The sequence below is a fragment of the Talpa europaea genome (genome assembly GCF_964194135.1).
Source record: "Talpa europaea genome assembly, chromosome: 12".
Lineage (NCBI taxonomy): Eukaryota > Metazoa > Chordata > Mammalia > Eulipotyphla > Talpidae > Talpa > Talpa europaea.
This window is the reverse complement of record NC_140079.1, coordinates 72,489,159-72,490,994: the sequence shown is the minus strand read 5'-3', so window position 1 is coordinate 72,490,994 and position 1,836 is coordinate 72,489,159. Positions and strand designations below refer to the sequence as shown.

General features: G+C 44.9%; 1 protein-coding gene across 1 annotated transcript; it reads right to left on the bottom strand.

The window, feature by feature from the left end:
• Positions 1-623: 623 nt before the first annotated feature.
• PSMG3 (proteasome assembly chaperone 3) lies at positions 624-1,591 on the bottom strand (the record flags this gene model as incomplete). The annotated part of the gene is made up of 2 exons (XM_084249176.1): positions 624-776; positions 1,376-1,591. 2 exons carry the CDS (start codon positions 1,589-1,591, stop codon positions 624-626), a joined length of 369 nt encoding a protein of 122 aa, XP_084105302.1.
• Positions 1,592-1,836: the final 245 nt, after the last annotated feature.

Below are 1,836 nucleotides of genomic sequence, written 5' to 3'. Positions count from 1 at the left end.
TCTTCCTGCTCAGCTCCACCCTCCCTTGGGTGGGGCAGGGAACCTCCCCCTTTCCTGGGGACCACCCTGTTGCAACAGGAAGAGCAGCAAGATAAGTGTTCACAAAATCAACTTCTGGGATTCATCTGGTCCAGGTGAACTATGAACTTTGTTTCTGCCAAACCGGTTTTTCTCCCAAGTAGGATACTCTAAATTGAACTGTACTGTAAGACTGAAATTTCTCAGTATTGTTAAGAAGGATGGCGAAGTATTTTGGGATACACATTTATTTTTAATAAAAAAATTTCCTCCAACAATTGATATTGCAGATCGAGGGCCATGACTCATGTCTGATGACTCATTCTTTCCATTTTCAAATACATGCAATGATTTGGACCCTGGTGAGAACCATTCACAATACCCCCAAGACACATTCTGCCTCCCCACTTCCATTCATGGATGTTATTAGTGACCTAACAAAGAGTCTCTGGCTGAGATGTGCATATTTCTTCTGAATGTCTACAGCCAAAGACAGCCAAATGTCTACAGCCTTCTGAGGGAATGAAGGGGTGGGGAGTGGTCTTCAAATCATTGAGATGATGTTTTATTTCCACCTGGCTCTGCTGAGTAGGTGTGGCTGATAATCACCACACCTGGCACATCTGGATCACCTCCCTCAATGCCTTCACCCCCTCCATGCTTTTGTCCTTCATGGCCATGGCTAGGAGAACTGCTTTGTTTCCGGCTTCTTGAGACACAAATGTCACCAGGTTCTTTGCAAAGACATGGATGAGTGGCTGGTAAAGGATAGGGGGAAAAACATTTTCACTGCAAGAAATGTGTTTCTTTCTCAATGACTTCATTAAGTATCCCTAGGAATCCAGACAGGCTTCCTGCACCCCATAAATTTGATGCAACAATAATTCAGAGTTCAGGAGACTCCCAAAACACTGCAGTCATAAACAAACTGCTAAAGAAGCATCATTACATTTATTTTCTTAGTGCCTTCTATTGTCTGTTTCTTCCAGCTATCTCTAATCTGGAAGGACTCATTAAAGATAAATGTGTAGAGGGGAACTCTGTTCAATCCTATAGATGATCTTTCAGAACTGAGCACATGACACCCACTCATTACTGTAATAGATCATAACAGGGTCAAACCCAGGGGAAGGCCTACATTACAAAATCAGTACCTCCAAACATCTGTAGGATAAAATGCAATGGACTGGGGAAAGCATCCACCAAGGGCAGCTGGATACACTTTGACCCACAAAGGTTCCCAAAAACACAGTCACTGTTACCAGGCTAGCCTAACAGACATTCTTTGATTGTATTGACAAATTACAGTCACAGGAGCTGTTTCTCCATGGTGGGGCTCCCTTCCCAACCACTTTACCTCATCCTGGCCGAGAAGGACTTTAGTGGTGAGCATGGGCTTGCTGATGTCACTGGTGACGTTGCTAGGTTCCAGGGAGACCAGGGTACCCATCTTCCCGAACTGGGTAACCACCACCAGGATATGACTGCTGAAGGCTGTGCAGACCACCTGAGTGGGGACCCCACACACCACTTCAGTCTTCTGTTTTGATATCACCAACGGTTTGTCTTCCATAGCTGGGTCTCTTCAATGGTGCCATTAGTTTACGTAAAAAAGAAAAAGGGAGCAAGTCAATCGGTGTCAGAAATGCCTTGGGGCTCCAAACAACATATCACTTGGCATTAAAACAGAAACACAAGTAGGCCCATTCAAAAGCAAGTGTCTGCCCGCCCATACAGATTTCACCTGGGACTTTCTGGATCCACTGATTAGACACACATGTATGTACAGGCAGGCCAGGCAGAGAGTGGAATGTCAAA